General features: G+C 42.1%; 1 protein-coding gene across 4 annotated transcripts in view; it reads right to left on the bottom strand.

Moving 5' to 3' along the window:
* MARCHF1 (membrane associated ring-CH-type finger 1) overlaps positions 1-13,878 on the bottom strand; it is a 117,655-nt gene extending 103,777 nt beyond the window's left edge. The window contains exon 1 of one of the 4 annotated variants that reach the window (XM_079991410.1): positions 13,029-13,878. In XM_079991410.1, coding sequence (XP_079847536.1) covers positions 13,029-13,127 — 99 coding nt within the window. In that variant the 5' untranslated portion in view covers positions 13,128-13,878. The remainder of the gene's footprint in view (positions 1-13,028) is intronic. The other 3 variants (XM_079991406.1, XM_079991411.1, XM_079991407.1) reach the window with 3 other exon arrangements.
* Positions 13,879-15,081: the final 1,203 nt, after the last annotated feature.

The following is a 15,081-nucleotide window of genomic DNA, read 5'->3' on the forward strand; positions in this document are numbered from 1 at the left end:
CTCCTGCTGCCGCTACGCCGCCGGAGAACAATTTCTGTTCTCATCATGAAGCAAAGTTCTTAACCTGAAGCACTATTTCTGGGTTAGCAGAGTCTGTAACCTGAAGCGTATGTAACCTGAAGCGTATGTAACCCGAGGTACCACTGTATTTTTTCAACAACAACTTCTGTCATCCCTGAACATTGGCCAAAGTTGCTGGGGCTGATGCACATCTGGGAAGGACTGGCAGAGCTCTGGTGAATGTTTGGTGGAGCCAGGGGAGACTGAGGCTGATCTGGGAGAGGGGGCCAGTGATATACGGGATTTTATGCCACCCGCAAGGTAGGAGCCAAGGCTGGTGGAAGGAAATGAGTCTGAGCAGTCAGAGGCAGGGCAGGGGTGCAGGTTGTGTGAGAAGTGGAGGAAGAAGCTGTTCAGGCAAGGGGCGGTCTGGTCCAATCCACATCACCCATTGCCTCCTAGAACCAGAAGGAGCTTAAAGAAGCAAATGCAACAGCAACTTCTGTTAAATATGAGACAGGTGCTCTCATAACAGAGAGGTTTGCCTTTTTGCAGCCTACTGAAGACCTTGCTCTTTCTACAAAGCTTTTAAGTAGCACTTTTTCCCAGTCTGCGTCTGCTTTGGAATTGTTTTTAAGTGTTTGGTTTCCTTTAGGAGGAAGGGTGGCGTGTAAAAAATAATTTTAAAAAGAGATTCCAGAGCAATGGCATGAGCATTTTAAATCAAGTGAAGATTAATTGCATAATCACAATTTATAGCACAAGATTGCACCATTTATTTTGGATAAGTTATCCAAGGACAACTACTCCCAATTTATTCTATCATTATTATATTGGTGTCATCTTTCTATTTGGGAGTATAAACTGAAGGGTGAACCCATCTGCCTCTTCCCCCCCTGTTGTATTTACAATTGGAGTGGTTAAGAGAAGTGGCAAGGCTTCACTAAGAAATAGCCAATCTGCATTAAGTGAACTTGTGTATATCCAAATCATTTCCTCTGCCCCTATCAATTATTCACTATTATTCATTATTGCGTAATTTCTAGAGGGATAGTCTCAGCAGCTGCTCCTCAAGCATACCCTCTCAGATGTTTGTTATTATCATCATCTAACAATATTTGTTGCAAGCAACACCTAAAAACAGAACACAAATGTAAAATCTAAAACATTAAAAAACAAATGAAAGCAACTGAAAGCAGCAACAACGGAACAATGCAACATGCAGAAAAACTAACAGCAGAATACACTGCACATATGCAACATTAAGTGATCCACTCTGTTTCTGTACACTGCCACAATTCTTCCTAGGGACTGGACACACAAGACCCAAGCCACCTGTCTTTTGCCAGGCTCTCCTTTTCTCTCTCCTTCCCCTTTCACCCTTCACCTTGCTTTCTTCTCATGCCCTTATGTTAAGGGTTCTTCCCCTGCCACCATCTGTCCCTCTGAAATTGGCCTCTTCCTGACTACTTTCTAAACTGCCTTCATTTTTGCCTCAATTCTGCTCTGAAGCCTGACCTGTCTCACTGCTTTTATGCATCTCTTTGCATTGCCTCACCCTTTCACACAGTGCCAGTCTTTTGGCCACTTCTGATTCCAGCCTCAGATGCAGTACACCAGCAATCCCCAGTGACATCACTTCCAGGCAATGCACTCTGCAGTCAAGCCACTCAAATCTCCTCTGCACCAGGTGAGAGCTGAATCAGGCAGCAGCTACATCTCACATCTGATACTCTTCTGAAACAATGATTCCTAAGCACTGAAGTTCTTGGATGCTGCTGCCAGTGGGAGAACAGAGTTCTATGCTAGATAGACCGGAGCTATGATTGATTCAGTATCAGAACCAGAAAAGGCAACTTCACATGGAAACCAGGAAGGCCTTCATAATAAGCATACTCCATTTCCACAATGAAGAATGTGTGATGGAGACATTATGAAAGGCATTAATCTGGTTGGAACTGGTCCTTATTTTGCTCTATATGCTATTAAGTTCTGATTCAGACCTTTGGTAACCATCCTCAAGATCTAAGGATAGACATGTATGAAATTGCTTACTTTTCTTATCAGAGACAAAATGCATATTCAAACAGCAACTGAGTTATCTTCATATCTGTCTATTATAAAACATTTCCTTCCTTTTTAAAAAAGAATGAAGGAAGGGGTAGACTTCTTCCTTTTACAAGCATCCTGCTTCTGTGCAGAATCATTCTCACCTTAAACTAACAAAGATATGTCACCTTTTAACAACACTTTGCACTTGAGAACTCCAAAGTGCTTTACAAATACCTGTGACTTTTTCTTTAAATGGGTCCTGGGGAGAGAGAGATTTGCAATCCCCACTGAGTTCAGAAAGTTCAGATAACCTAGTGTTAAAGAAATGTGTTCAAGTCTTACCTGCATGAAACTTTAGAAGTCAAGCTGAAATCACTAAGTCCATTCTTTCCCTGCCATTTTCTATGTCACTGGGTACTTGCCTTTTTTCTCTGAACCACAAGAAAAAAAATGCCTTTCCTAATAGAGGAGATACTCTAGCCCCCTGATCATTTTTGGTTGTCCTTTTCTGAACCTTTTCCAACTCTACAACCAGAACTGTACACAATATTCCACATGCGGTTGCACCACAGAATTATATGCTGGCAGTTTTATTTTCAGCTCTTTTCCTAATGATCCATAACACGGAATCTGCCTTTTTCGCAGCTGTCATGCACTATCCACTACAACCACAAGGTCTAATTCCTGGTCAGCCACTGCCAGCTCACACCTCCTGAGAGGGCATGTGTAAATTATATTACTATTATTTTTTGCATGAGCAGGTGTCATTTTTACACTTGCTTTACACTGAAAGGGAAGCATCTGACTAGCCACTCCTTGAAATAAAGTACTGGACTAGATGATACAGGCATAGCTCTTCTTACATTCTGCAGGCAAGGCCATTATTATATGCCTAACGTGCATCACATAACAGCTTGGAAAGGCTTTAGGACAATGCCTGCAAGACACCACATCACATGATGCCAGAGTGTCACATGATACAATTCTTAAGTCAGCTGCAGCTGTTTCTAGCTCTCTTGTTTCTCTTTGCAAGCCCTTATGCTTTAGATCCCATGTTCCAGTTAGAAGAGCCCAAATATACCCTGCTAATGCTATAGTCAGATGTTCTTTCAGTCACCGGCTTGAATTTAACCACACACAAGCTCTTATTCCCAATTGAAAATCACTATTACATTCAAGTCACTATCATCCCCACCCCACCCCCAATTTAACTACCAAGATGTGAAGCTATGATAACTTGCTTCTACTTTCACATCAGGGAGAAAAAAACATCCATTGTGATGCTATTTATCATTGCATCTCTGTCAGAAAATTTATACATCAAGCTTCTGCCAGGTGTATTCTTGTAGTATCCCTCCTCATAGTATTTCCCCTCCTTTATTCATTGGGCTTTTTCCCATCTGACAAGGAAAATACAATTCCCCTAACTTCAAAGAAACACCCAGCCATGCACTTGCCATACAGGGTATTGGGGTGTGTTGTGCAGCATATTAGTACCATTTTTTTTTTACTAAAACTAAGGTGAAATATTTTTCCTCACTTGATAACTAGAAGTCAAATATAGCAATGCTGCATCCTCAACTGCACCTTTTGTTGTATCTATTTTCAATTCACTGTTTCCCATCTATTAGAAAAATATACACAGAACTATTTTTATCCACCCATCCCATGTGCAAGTGGAAAAAAAGGGGAAAAGAGACTAGTGGTTCATCAATCTGTCTCCTTGCTTTTATGCATTTGGACAACTCTTAAGACATCATCACCCAATGTGGCAACAGTTCCTGAGGTTGAGGAGCCAATTTGAACACCATTGCAAGTCACTTTGAATCTGAGATGGTGGACCAAAAAGTCCAATCTATGATTTCTATGATAATTTGATGCAGCACTGCCCAATTTGGCATTACAGTTTCAAACTCTACCAATTTTGGCATCTCTGGTGATATCATCATCCAATCTAACGTGATGGTTCCCAAGATCAGTGAGTGGGTTTTGGTTTATGTTTAGTCACCATCAGATACCATTTTGCATCAAGATGAAAGACTGAACTATTCCAAACTGCACTGAATTGTACACCTCTGAACATAACATTGCCCAACTCACCACAAATGTGGGAAGAAGGAAATTCCCACAGCCTCTTGCAAAGGGCAGCCCCAGGCCAGTTTGCAAGAAGGCTTTCAAACAGCCCCACACAGCAGCAGCTAGCTAAGTAGCAGCCAAAGATTGCATTATTGGGAGCAGCTGGGACCTGAACCTTACTGAACCAAGACCCACTAAGGGCAATGATGTGCTGAGAGGGCTGCAGAATGGGGAGACCAAGCAGCCAAATATATTAAGTAGCACTGCAAGAATGAACTACCATTATTGCTGTAGGGTCTGCTTTACTAGCATGTCTCCTGCAGGGAACAGATTGGCAAAGCATCACTCTGCAGGATTGAACCATCCTGCCTTTTGCAGCTGCAGTGTCTCCTTCGCCTGCCTCCACCTGAACATTACATTACTCTCAAATTTATTTGTGGCTAGATCCAAGTTAGGTCAGGGCCCTTTATGCACAGCCCTAAAGTAAAATACACTATTCATTTATAAATATCATTTTAAAAAATTATTTTTACCTAGAATTCCTGGGCATGACTGGGTACCTTCAGCTAGCATAATAAACATTTTGGAAAGTTGTTCTCTGTGCATTTAGATACATCCTAAGACGTTGTAGCCAAATTTTGGATGATGGTTCCTGATATAACGTAACAGGTTTTTGTCTATATTTGGATACAATTGAACACACTTAATCAAGATGGTGGAAAGAATTTTTCAAAGTGCAGATTTTTTTGGTTTCTTAGAATCCTAAGCAAGGCTGGGTACAAGGGTACAAGGCTGCCAGTGAACTATGAGTTCAAGCTATAACTTATATCTAACAATGCAATTTCCCACTCTTCCACTATGGTTTCCCTAGCCAGCTTAGGGAAAAATGCATTTTCTGCCTACTGTTTAGAACTCACTGAAATAATAACAGAACTTAAAGTTGAGCCATCTTGTATGAGTACGCAGAAAAACCATTTATATTACAAACACTGTGTACTTCTGAAGTCTGCAACAGGGAATCTCTGGCAACATATAATTAATCTAACTGAATGCAACTTGCAAAAGGGAAGGATTGCAGGGCAAGGGGAAATTATAAAATATTGTTGATTGAGTATTATTCATGTATAAACACATGCATTCTGTTTCCCCCCCCCCCCAAGTTAATTTTATCAGTATTATGTTTCTATAGCTGGAGTATAACAACAGACATTTTCCTCTCTGGATCAACACAAAGCAACTCCAACACAAGTGATTTCTGAAGTCCAGCATAAGGGTCTAAATTATCATCAACATCCAGTGTCACAGTGAAAACACTTCACAGAATTCTGCATCTTTTATATTGACCAGACTGTATAAAACTTCAGTTCTCTACACAAGACTATTCCCGGTAGGCCAGTTTAAATGTCCCGTCTGCTACATGTAGAGCAAGCACAGAGTTGGCCTGGCTAAATGTGCCCTATGCACACAAAAGCCTACATGCAAAGTGAAAAACAAACAGCTTCCAGGTTTTATGTGCACAGGTCAACCTCACTAGGACTGGTGGCCTGGCTCTTCACACAGAGTCGGATCACATCATTCAAACATCCAGCAAAACTTACTTCTAAGTGTTTACGTCTAAAAAAGATGCAGTGTAAATATCACAGGTTTTGTTTTCCCTATACCCTACCTACCATCATGGTCTTATTACAACCTGCCCCAGTAACATTCTTGCAAGCTGGTCTGTGGTGCTGCAGAAAAATTAGAAAACCACAATGCCCTACTCCCTCATCCAGTGCATCAACACAGGGTTTGTATATGTTTTACTGAATAGCAATAAATACCTGCTGTAGCTAGCCCACTGATTACAATTTTTGTAGGTTGCCACAACTTGGTTAACACAGTTCTGTTGTTGAAAAGAAACTCTTTCGATCTTCTTTTTCCTGAGAAATTATTTTTTATGCTCCACTCAACTTGAACACTTTGTTTACAATGTACTGAGAGGGCAAGATAGTCTGCTCACCTAGTTCTAAATTAATATGAATTAGGTAAAGGTATAGGGACCCCTGACCGTTAGGTCCAGTCGCGGACGACTCTGGGGTTGCGGAGCTCATCTCGCTTTATTGGCCAAGGGAGCTGGCGTACAGCTTCCGGGTCATGTGGCCAGCACGACTAATCCGCTTCTGGTAAACCAGAGCAGCACACAGAAATGCCGTTTATCTTACCGCTAGAGGGGTATCTATTTGCACTTTGACATGCTTTCGAACTGCTAGGTTGGCAGGAGCTGGGACCGAGAAACGGGATTCGAACCGCTGACATTCTGATCGGCAAGTCCTAGGCTCTGTGGTTTACCCACAACGCCACCCGCATTATTAATTCAGAGATTCTTCTTCACAGTGTGTGGGATATAGTGAGAGAGCTTCAAGTTTTAATTTGCAACATGTCAGTAAATATTTAGCTGCATTCATACGGAAAAGGGTTCATGGAAAGTCCCTTTTCAGTTCTTAATAATATTAGATAAAGGATCACAGAGGTCTTTATGAAGAAGTCAACAGATTATACATGCATCAATACACCACAGAATGGGGAACAGCTACAAACTATAGATTTGCCATTACTATGTCTAAGATCAAATTACTGCAACACCTCAAAACAACTGGCTAATTGAATAACAGCTAGTTAATAGAATAGGTTGTTACCTCTCACATTCTTATGATCTTCTGCAGAAAACAGATTACAGCATTGAAAGTTTGGGTACAAACGTAAGTGTAGGCATGTTATAGAATGGCAATGGGCAGAAGAAATGAAATACTGAAATGAAGAACATTAAAGCCTAAAGTGAAGGACATTTAATGTGCAAATCAGTGGAAGAGCACAACCACAAATACCCCTTTAAAGCCTTTCCAGCTTCCTTAGAGAGGCATGAAGAGCACCAACTCTTCTGGCAAGGGTTTCAGATATTGTTGAGCAGCTGAGTGGAGATCTACAAGGAACCCTTTACACTCTACAAAATTATAAAATGACATCAAGTATGCTAACACATGGAATGTGGAAACATGGTACTCAACTGATCATTGGTTCAGCCTTCCACCAATTTCCTGTTGTAAAAATCAAACCCCAATTGTACCATGTGAGGAGGCCATTTTCATGAATCACTCTATGCAATTTATTCCAATTACCATTTCTAAGAGGCAAATACTCTCCTGTTAATTTTGTACTTTAGAAAAAATACACAATGATTCAGCTTTTAGAAGCTTGAAATATTAAGTGCAAAAAACTAATTTTGTAACCAGCTCTGAGTGACTTTATGGCTAAATATATTAGTTTTGACTTATATTATTTATAACATAAGGAATGTACATAAAAGTGCATCAGTACAATATCACCACAAACCTTGATAACTGTCCAATGTGCTGAAATTATTTATTTTGCAGCTAATGTTTCTGTACCTCAATCTAGAAGCTTCAAAATTAATGTAATCTCAAATAATTTGTTTGGGGGGGGGGTTGAAGGGTTTTAATATATTTCATTTGAAAATCCAAGGTTTTCAATAAATAAACATTTTGCTATATATATTTGTGGACTAGACAGACATTTCTAGTTACTTTACTAGAAAAACAGAATTTTAATAATACATTTTAATATCACTCTTCCTCCAAGAAGCTCGTGGTGGTATAGGGAGGGGAGAGGCTAGCTCAGTGGTAGGTCCCAGAGTAAATCCCCAGCATCTCCAGGTGGGGCTGGGAGGGACTACTTGTCCAAAACCCTGGAGACCCAATGCCAGTCTATTTGGCAGAACTGAGCTAGATTGATGAATGCTCTGATTCCTATGTTTCTATTCCTCTGCCCTTCTCACTTTACCCTGCCAACAACTCTGAGTAAAGTTAGGCGAAGAGACTTGCCCAAGGCCATCTACTGCGCTTCATTAATGACTGCAATGCTTTACAGTATTAAATGGAACTTTTCCTACTCTCACATGCTTGTTAGGTGAATAGCTTAGCAATATTTAAGTTGCACAGAGCTTTTTTTGTTGGATTTAAGTTGTTCTTTTTAAAATTAATTTTAAATTTAATTTAGTGCAGTGCTGGGTAAGCCAGAGGCCAAACACATCCCTGCATATGAAGTACAATGCTAATAATAAAGTGAAACTAAAGTTCTAGTTTTCAACTACAGAACTAGAAGAAAGTTGGTGAACTCTACTTTCTGAAAAGTAGGTCTAAAACAAGGTTTTGTAGCACATTTCTCAAGGCTGCAAAGTACTTGCCTCCGAAAACCCTCAATTCAATTGAAGAAGAATGGTTACATAATGCTTTAGACTAAGTTAGAGCAACAGATTTTAAATGATTACTTTTATTCAACTCATCATCAATACACTATTTGGATTAGTAAACTGTGCTGCTTCTGAGATTAGTGAATTGCATTTCTAGCAGTTGTTCTTAACAAGAAACCTGAATGTGTTCAATCTGTAACCAATTCCAGTTACATAGTCAACTTAATAAAGCATCTACTAAGAAACTGCTGCAGCCAAGCACTAAACTGAAGAATAGCAATTAATATTTTCTTTTGCCTTATCTCCATAAAAAAATGTTCAATATTTTACAGGGATTGTAGGCAGCAATGAAGTGAATACAAGGCACTTGTTTTGGCCTAAGTAATTTAAGATTTGCATTGAAAGATGTTCAGAGCTTTACATTTTAGTTCTCAGCTTAAGAGAAATTCCCTGACGTACAGAATCCAGCTATAAACAAGAAAGCATCATCAGTACCAACCAAATTGTCTATCCCTCACATATGTGCACCTTGCTGAACAAGCATAAAACTTGGGAGACAAACACACAGAAATAAAACATGTAGCACAACATAATAATTACTAACATACATATAGCCTTTTAAAACATGTAATGTGCTTCACATTATATCACTGCAACCCTGATAAAATAACTAATAGATCAGTGTTGTCATCTGCAATATCAGGAATGAAAGCTGAGAGAAGAAGAGAAAATGGCTTGCCTGTGAACACACAGTGAGTTCATGGCAGAAATAAGATTCATACCAGAGATTTCCCAATTTGTAACTAAATATCTTAGCCACTAGACTGCGCAAGCTCTCATAGACCTGAACTTTATAGCAAAACATTAACATTCTGCTGCCTACCTTTACTGCCCTCACTAGCATGCAGCAGGAAAAGCTACAACTACCTATTATTCTGTGCAGCAGATGGTAGACACACAATGGAATCAGGCATGGTCACACTGCCAAATTCCCCTGCACAATTGAGACACAGCTGCATGGAGAAAGGCAAGCATGGACTATACTATACACACAAGGAGCCAGTCAATCCTTGCTGATCTTGGATAAGGTACAGCTATAACAACTGCTATGACCATGCATCTCCCCACGCGAATAGTAGGTCTCACAAGAGTCTTTTTTCATATCATCATGCACCAAAGTACACAACTGCAGTAGAGACTTTGTCAATGTGAACCAATCTCAGGCTATGAACCTGAGAACATTCACTTTCAAGCCTTGCATTTAGAATTATAGTCTAAAGTGGCAATTCTATGAATGCTTTCCTGGAAGTAACCACCACTGAACAAAGCAAGACTTACTTCCGAATAAATTTGCAAAGAATTGTGCTATTCTATTCTATACCTTAGTAGACTAAATGTTTTTAATCATAGCTGCTTAGTGGAGGAGCTAGTTCAGTGAGGTTTTCAAACAGTGTTCAAGAGTCCCATGACGGCTTATCAGATGTTCCCTAATAAATCAAACAGTAGCAGAAGACAAGCTTCCCTGGAAAGACAGCTTGCTCACCATGCTCTATCTACATGTCGTAGACTTCATTCTCAGTTCCCATGGGGCAACAGTGAGATTCAGCAGACCTTCCAGTGCCCTGGGGGAACTGCATGTAAGCCCTAGACTGAACATGTCCCACATCACCTTTAATGTGGTGGGGTTCCATAGCAAACAAGTTTATATGGAAAAAGATTCCCTGAAAGAAACTCGTAAACCAAATTTGTAAATTCGTTAAGTTAGTGGGCTGATGTCTCAACTTCATCCACTATTTCAGAAACATGACATTCAGCTCTCATTTCTCAAAACAGAAAACAGCAATTCCTTTCATTATTATCACTTTTAACAATAGAAATGCTGAAGAAGGGAACTACTGACTACAGGATCATTTCCTCAAGTGGTAAAGTTGGGGATCTTTTGATGTGGTCAAAGTGAAGAGAATGGAGGATATGGAGCAAGAAGAATGTGCCCCCAAGATTAGTCTGGCAAGGGGTTTGGAGGGAGGGTTGGGGCAGATCAAAACAGAAATTCCAAGAAAGTGTCCTCCAGTCTGACAGTTCTATAGAAGAAACAGCTATAGGACCAGGAGGCTATTTTACTGATCAGATCTGCTAAAATGACCCCAAGTCTGGAAAGCATGTAGAGTTGAAAGAGTTCCAGTTTTGCAACTGAGATTGATGCACACTTAACTTAAAGCAAGGGCAAAATTAGGCTTTATTTCACCTGGGTCAAAGACCCAGTTAGGCAGCCCCCATGCACATTTGCATGACTGCACACACACACAGAGGCTGGGAGCCTCAATGGCAACCTTCTGGAGGCTTCACCTGCACAAAAAGCCTAGCTAGCGCCCCCCTCTCCCCCAGTAGCCACGGCACTGCTTAAAGACAGAAACAAAACCATGGAGCAGTAAAAAGAAGAGGGTCTTTTCAGACACGTTAAAGTACACTGAATGCTGCTCAAAACTGCATATCCTCCCCCAATTTACCCTCAAACAAGTCATTCAGGTACACTGTGAATCTAGGCTACTCATACATAGAACACACTGTTCAGGATTGGACCATGATTTCCAAGGATCTGAATAAAGCATTCATGGATCTACCAGACGCTCACGACTGTGTATGAACAGTTTTGTGTAGGAAGTTTTGTTTTCTTTGAAAGAGGAGTGATGTAAATGAAAGTGGAAAGATTCTGCACAAGAGAGGACAATCTTACCACACATATCTTTTCTCATTTTTTTCATCAAAACCTTTGTTTTTCCGATGGTTTCTGAACCTTCTTGAATACTGCTTCCGTAGCCCACCATGTGGTTCTGAAACGCAATGCTTTTAACAAGCAGCTCAAGCTCAAATTAAACTAACTCAAATTACACACAACTAAGCACCTCATTTTAAAAAAAGCCCTCCTCAAAATGAGGAAAGAATCCATTAAAGAAATCTATCATTTTGTCTGTGTTTGCATAATGGGTTCTGGAAGAGACAAGAGCTCAGTTGTGGAGCATCCACTTTGCATGGAAAAGGTAACAGCTTCAATCCCCAGCATCTTCAGGTAGGGCTAGGAGACATCCCTGTTTGAAACCCTGGTGAGCCACTGTCAGCCAGTGTGGACCAATGGTCTGACTCAGTATAAAGCAGCTTCCTACATTCCCATGACAACAACTCTGTTGCCTCACCCTAAAACACTTACGTAACTGAGAATTATGCTGTTAACTCATCATTCTGCCAACTTTATACTTTCCCCCTTTTCCAAGCTTTTTTTTCCCTCTCTGAACCACTTTCACTTTAAAGTTGGTCCCTCAACAATGAAAACTCTTAATCTGATACTTCACAGTTTTCAGCATCATGTTTGATTATTCATTTCAGTCCATTTTAGGGGAAACAATATTTAATTGCTTTGGAAGAATAACATCAGAGGAGGCTGTAGCTGGGAATAAGGGAGCCATAATCACTGCATTAGTTACAAGTCAACTGCAAAGGCTAAAGGAGGCTCTCAGCCAAGTGTTAATAAATCTACTGCTATTTTACACAACTAGACAAATTGCGAAGGCATAAACTGTTGAAATCTGAAACCAAAAAGGGGTCATATAAACCATTAAAAAAGAGTTACAGTAAAATGCAACATGGAAATGCAGTCAATTTTTCCCCAGTCAAACATTCAAATATTCCCATTTGTTCTCTTCCTGCCACAGTTATTCACAACTGAAAATGTGTGTGTTAAAGGTTAATTATGCATGTTTACTAGGCAACGTTTTTAAAAAGGAGCCAAGTGGCTTCAGGAGTCACAGCAGTTAGTTTTCCACACACCATCAAATAATTTAACTACAAAGTCACCTGCATATATTTACCTTGAGTAAACTGGAATCTGTGCCACAAAATACTTCTGTACGTCTTAATTATTGCTTGTGGATTGTTAACTATATACGTATAAGCATTTCGGAGCCCATAATTTATTATTCAACAACAAGAGTTTCTTCCATGTAAGACAGAGAACAATGGAAATAGGAGGGGGGAAACAGATGGGTTTCACATGAAAACAGAGAATTCTTAAATATGCATGCACGTCACACATGCACATTCAGTGGACTACTGATATTGCTACTTTATTGCCTTTTTCCATTTAAGAAAGGGTTTGCTTTATGTCATTCCTTTTTGCAACACTCTCCTCCACCACCACCACCACCCGCCTCCTCTGGAACAAGACGCTTCGTTGCCTTTCAGCACAGCCACCTGAAAAGTACAGAAGGAACAATGCCCATTGTCTGCCTAAGCCACTGGACCATATCTCTCCCTTGCACCCAGAGACACACACACACACTCACTCTCTCTCTCCTTAGGGGAGTCTCACGCGAAACATTCGCATCCTCTTCTCAGCGCCGTCCCTTATACATGCGCCAACCCCTCCCATCACCCAGGGATGCATTTGAGAATCCTGCATTTCAGGCGTCAGCGAAGACTTGCATCTCCGCGCGCCGCAACCATGTGTGCAGCAGCTGCCCTCCAAACCTCACGCCCCCTGCCTCTATCAACGGGATGGGTGGGGGGTGGGGCATGTGGATCTCCTACCACCCTCCTCCCACCTTTTGGGCCCGTGGCAAGCGCGATTTGCCCCGGCCGAGCGCCCCTGCTCTCTTCTTACCTCGACTTCCTTGTTCTTCTCTTTGTTTCTGCCCATCGAACTTCTCCCATTGCTGGCCGTCTCCCGCGCGGGGACTACGGAGATCCGCTGGAGAGGCATTTTGACAGGGCTGCAGGTTGCCGGAGCCTGATTGGACGCCTCCGAGCTCCGCTCTCTCCGAAGAGCCCACCTGTATAATAATTGTTCATATCCTTGCGTGGCCAGACATGGAGCTGCTTCGAGCGCGCGCAGCTTGGGGAGGGCGGGGTGGGGGGCAAACCCACGCGGTCTTCCCGCAAACAAGAACAAGAACAAGAAGAAAAAAATGAAATATATTTATATAAACCACATCCACCCCGGTTAACCTAAGCAGAAAGAGAGCGGCCAAAAAAGAGGCGTCATGATAATCCAGGGAGTTTGGGGAAATTCTCCGTGAGGCGAGTTACTGCGGGTCAGGAGAACTCCGCCGCTTCGCCAGTGGCGCAGCCGCCGCCTCCTCTTCCCCCGCCCGCTTCCTTTCTCCAGAGCATTGTGGGAGACAATTCAATTTCTCCGCTGCCCTAATAACTGTCATGGAAACCGAGGGTAAGCTGGGCCCCGGTTAAGAAGCGCTTCCTTTCGCGGCTCCTTCCATATTTGCTGCGACAGCGGACGAGGCGCCGTTGTCGTCGACGGCTTCTTTTCTGCTTTCCTCTTCCTGAGGGAGCGCCTAGCCGGAACCCGACCCCTTCGCGCCGCCGCTTGAAGTAATAATAACAGAAAAACCGAGCGCGAGGCTGCAAGGCGGCTTAGCGTCCTATTTTGGAGCCAAATCCCCTCCTCGGGAAGCGCGGCGAGCTCGCCGTGTCCTTCATGCGCCTCGCGTAATCTGTTTAGGTTTCAAAGGAGCTGCCTGGGACCTGGGGGGGGGGGGGGAGGAAGGGAAGCAACTGCGCTTGAAACGTAATGCTATTAAAAAGTGGGGGGGGGGGAGTGGCACCCGCAAAGAAGCGACTAGAATTGGGTCTGCCCCCAAGGTGGCCAGGAGAAACTTGAACCCGCTCCTTGCAGCTCCTGCACACTAGGGCGCACAGCCAGCCCTTCCTCTCTCAGCCAGAGAGGTTTAGCTTTGGATTTAATGATCACGCTTCAGCTCCGTGGCATTCGCCCCTGAGGATGTCCAGAGTGCCATGGCAAGGGTTGGAGATCAGCCAGACTGGAGCCTCAGGACAACCTGTTTAGACCTAGCCCAGGATTGGAACTTGTGAAATGCTCAACCGGGGCTTTAGGAGCTAACTCCTAGGGCCTCAAAATATTTGAAGGGGCCACCAGCACCCCACAAAGTTAATGGGCACTGCATCTTGTGATTGATTATGTAGGGCTTACCTGCCTCCTTTCCAATATTTTATTCAAGTGTTGGCACCCTGCCAAGGGCATGTGAAAATTGCATTTGCCTTGCCACTGAATCATCATAGCCGGTTGAGATTAAATAAGTAGCCTTTTACACTGGCACTTTTTGGGGGTTTAGAGACTACGCTGCTGCTGAGTAACAATCGCCCACACCTCTCTAAAACAGAAGTAAGGACATCAGTGGATGTGAATTTTGAACAGGCAGGCCTCAAGTTATCTATCTGCCCCATGAAAACAGTATTTTGGCTCCCTTGCAGCACCATGGAACTCAAGGGTTTTTCCAAACTTCATCCCAGTTCCCCTGTTCCACAGAACTGGAACAAAGGAATTAGGTAAATAGTCTCCTGGGGGAGACAACTGTCCTTGCACCAGAGACTGAGTTAATACAGGGTTCACAGACAAAAATTGTATACTTCCTAGTAATTTCTGATTTTCGCAGAACCACTGGAAATCCAGGCTGGGCCTTTTTCCAGGCAGATTTGAACTTCTGTAGCCCTAGCTTTAGAAATTAAACCCTGATTCCTAGTGCTTAGAGATGATGAAGTGTGTTGATTAGGAGTTATGTTTACAAAACCCACCTATTTTGATAAAATAAAAAATACTTTCTTTTAAAAAAATTTTTATCCAACTTAAAACTTTTGTCATTCATTGTAAATGTTCTCAGCTTGAGACCTCAGGACAGAGA

The sequence above is a fragment of the Podarcis cretensis genome, assembly GCF_951804945.1.
Source record: "Podarcis cretensis genome assembly, chromosome: 9".
Taxonomy (NCBI): domain Eukaryota; kingdom Metazoa; phylum Chordata; class Lepidosauria; order Squamata; family Lacertidae; genus Podarcis; species Podarcis cretensis.